Source organism: Apis dorsata, unplaced genomic scaffold (genome assembly GCF_000469605.1).
Source record: "Apis dorsata unplaced genomic scaffold, Apis dorsata 1.3 scaffold_660, whole genome shotgun sequence".
NCBI classification, from domain to species: Eukaryota; Metazoa; Arthropoda; class Insecta; order Hymenoptera; family Apidae; genus Apis; species Apis dorsata.
Genome location: NW_006263847.1, coordinates 399 through 3,876, shown reverse-complemented (window position 1 = coordinate 3,876; position 3,478 = coordinate 399). Strand labels below are relative to the sequence as shown.

General features: G+C 19.7%; 1 protein-coding gene across 1 annotated transcript; it reads left to right on the top strand.

The window, feature by feature from the left end:
- The first annotated feature begins 397 nt into the window (after nt 1-397).
- LOC102672728 lies at nt 398-2,536 on the top strand. Its single transcript, XM_006622050.2, has 3 exons — nt 398-1,384; nt 1,458-1,669; nt 2,416-2,536. Exons 1-2 carry the CDS (start codon nt 398-400, stop codon nt 1,617-1,619), a joined length of 1,149 nt encoding a protein of 382 aa, XP_006622113.2. The 3' UTR covers nt 1,620-1,669; nt 2,416-2,536.
- The last annotated feature ends 942 nt before the right edge of the window (nt 2,537-3,478 follow it).

Sequence of the window (3,478 nt, the reverse complement as noted above, 5' to 3'; positions counted from 1 at the left end):
TTATTCGAAATATAAGTATATCATAATATCTGTAATAAGATATAAGTATATCATAATATCTGTAATAAATGTGAAATCAATTTTATTATATATGATATAATGCACATGCTTGAAATATAATTTAATATTTAATATTCTTTTCTAAATCATGATATAAAATAAACTGCAGTAATAAACTTATTGCATTTACGTTGTATGTTATTAGAAGTATACATAATACATAATTTTTTGAAAAAATGAAAATAATGAATTAAGAACATATTGAAAGTGATGTTTAATATTTGTACACAAAGAAAAAGAAGAAAATAAAGTGTACTGTTGGCAAATTATTTATTCGTTTAAGTATAAATAAGAATATAAATATATTATTAATAATAATTTTCTCAAACTTAAAAAAATGCTAGATAAATTATATTGGTCTCGAAATATGCATATAGCGATTATGTTATTCTTATTTTTTTTCAAATTCTTCGGTCTTGCCACATTTTCTTTAAATAATCGAAGAAATTCGAAGATATCGTCTTCAAAAAACGTTGTATTTTTTGTTGGTTCTAAACTGGGAATATTGTACAACTTATTTGGCAGCTTTTTAATAATTGCATCAAATTTTTTCTTGATGCCACTCATATTTTATGCAGAATATGCTTTTAGAACAAATATGACAATAATATTAGAAACTTTCCAAGCATTACTAGGCAGTTCAGTTATAATCTTGACTTTATTGTCTTATTGTATATTTCAATCAGTAATCACAAAGATTGGAAATTATTTAATTCGTATTGAGATCATATTACATCGTTTGCAACAACCATTGAATCAAAAATATATTTTCAATGTTCTATTCTTCGTTTGTTTATTTAAATTGGTTATATTTGTCGTTCTTTTAATTACTGAAATCATATATTTCAAACCTGAACCAATTACATTATTAGGAAATCTCATACCTACGATTTTCGCAAGTTTACTCTTCATTCAATATTTTTTTGTGATTACTTTAATAAATGAAATTTTTGTAAAATTAAACTGTATTATACAAAATTTTTATCAAAATAGATCGGATGATTTCAATTCTAACATATTGTATCAGAATCGACGTATATTCATGAATTGTTCAAGAATTCATCTTCTTCTTCAAATTCGAAATATACACGATCATCTTTGCAACATCTCTAGAGAAATTTCACAATTTTATGCTTTTCCTACTCTTATCGGACTCTGTTTTATTTTTTTTACATCATTATATATCATTTATTTCTTTTTGGTAGCTTTTCTTAAGAATATGAATGTGGATCTTATGCTCACTATAAATGGTATACTTTGGATAATATTGTTGTTATTTCCTTTCGGTTTATTAACTTCGAAAATAACTAAAATCGTAAACGAGGTAAATATATCTAAATTTTTTTCCTTTTCTGAAAATTAATTATTTTACGAAATTTAATAGATTTTTTGCACAGATTGAAAAAACTGGATGTATTGTACATATATTATTAAATTGCGTGATCGATCGAAAAGTAAAAAAAGAGGTAAAATCAATCATTTTAATTTTTTCGTTATTTTATATTAAAACATATTCCAGCTCAAACAATTTTCATTTCAACTGTTACATCAAAAAATAATATTTTCAACGAATGGATACTTTACATTAGACAATGAGTTCTTTCAATCGGTGAGTAAAAATTAGTTAATTAATTTGAATGTTATTTGAAGATAATGATGAATATCTATATTTCAAGGTGGAACGAAAGAATTAAAATTGATGATTATATTTTAATGATGAAAAAAATTTATTTCTAATTTTTTAGATTTAATGAACTGGTTATATATTTTTAAAATTAATTATTTCAAAATAATTTTGAAATTTTAATTTTTTGTTTTTCTTTTATATTTTATAAATTTTTAATTCTTATTTTTATTATTGATCATAATATTATTTTTGTTAATCTTATACTTTAAATTTGATAATTTAAAATAAATGTATAAATTAAAAATAGATAAAAACTTATAATATAATATTTTTCTTTTAATTCCAAATATAATTTAAATTTCAACATTATTGTTATATTATTTTTTCAATATTATATACTATATATAAATAGAAAAATTTCTTTTTTCAATTAAAAATTATGGAAAATTTATAAAATATAAATTATGGAAAATTTATAAAAATGATAATAAAAATTGAAATCATCAAAAATGAAAATAATAATTTTTAAATAAATTGTAGCATCTAAAAAATTTTATCAATCAAATTCATATTTTAACAGTTTAAATATCATTATAAAAGGCAAATTTTTCTTATTTAGAATTATATTAAAAATCATAAATAGGAATTTTGTCCCTATGTTTCGTTCCATCTTAATATATATAATATGTATACACTATTTATTTGATATTTGTGATTTCCATTGTTAGATGATCAGTACAATGATTACGTACTTAGTGATTTTGCTTCAATTTCAAACATAGACTTCAAATGAAAACATTAACTCCTGTAACTGTATGCAATGCTTATAATAAGAACGTACTTACAAATATTTTCGAATTGTCAAAACTTAGTTAATTGAAAACAAAAGAAAAAAGAGATCTCAAATTGTTATCATATATAAACATATGTGTATTTGAAGAAACATATAGTAGGTTGTTGTTATTGTATATACTGGATATCGTAGTTCATTATAGTGTCGTACATTCGATCAATGCTCAACGTTTCTTTCTAGTTATCTATCCAAATAGATATAAATAAGCCTCTACATTCACTTTACAACAATGATTATTTCTATTTGTTTTATCATATTTATTTATACATCTTTAATAATTACATTTTTAATACATATTTAATAATGAAGCAATTAATTTAATATAATATATATGATAAATGCAATTTTAATATAAATATAATATAAATATAAATTAAATTCAATACAATATGTATATTATGTATATATATACAATATCTATATAAATATAGATTATGTAAATTACTAATGGAATTATAATATATATTTTTTAAAAAATTAATTTAATTATTGCAATAATTAATTTATTTATTACAATAATTAATTTAATTATATTATAATATAATGCATATAGATTTCATAAAAATATTGCCATAGATTTATCATCATCTTTGCATCAGCACAATATTATCGAATATTGATATTATTACATATGATATTAGACAATATGATCGAGTCGATTGCGATTATGTAGATCGCTTAGAATTGTATATATATATTTTTGTAATTATTGATATAAATTATTTTAATTATTTTTTTCAACTTTCAAATCTTTGAAATATTCTAATTCATTGATTTATTATCAGTGATTATATTTAAACAAAAAATACTGGAAATAATAATTCAAATAATTTTATTTAAATAAGATAATGTTTGCAGATTTATTTTATTTAACAGTTATATTAACAACTATATTAAAATATTTATCTAAAATATATATATATTTAAATTATTATTTG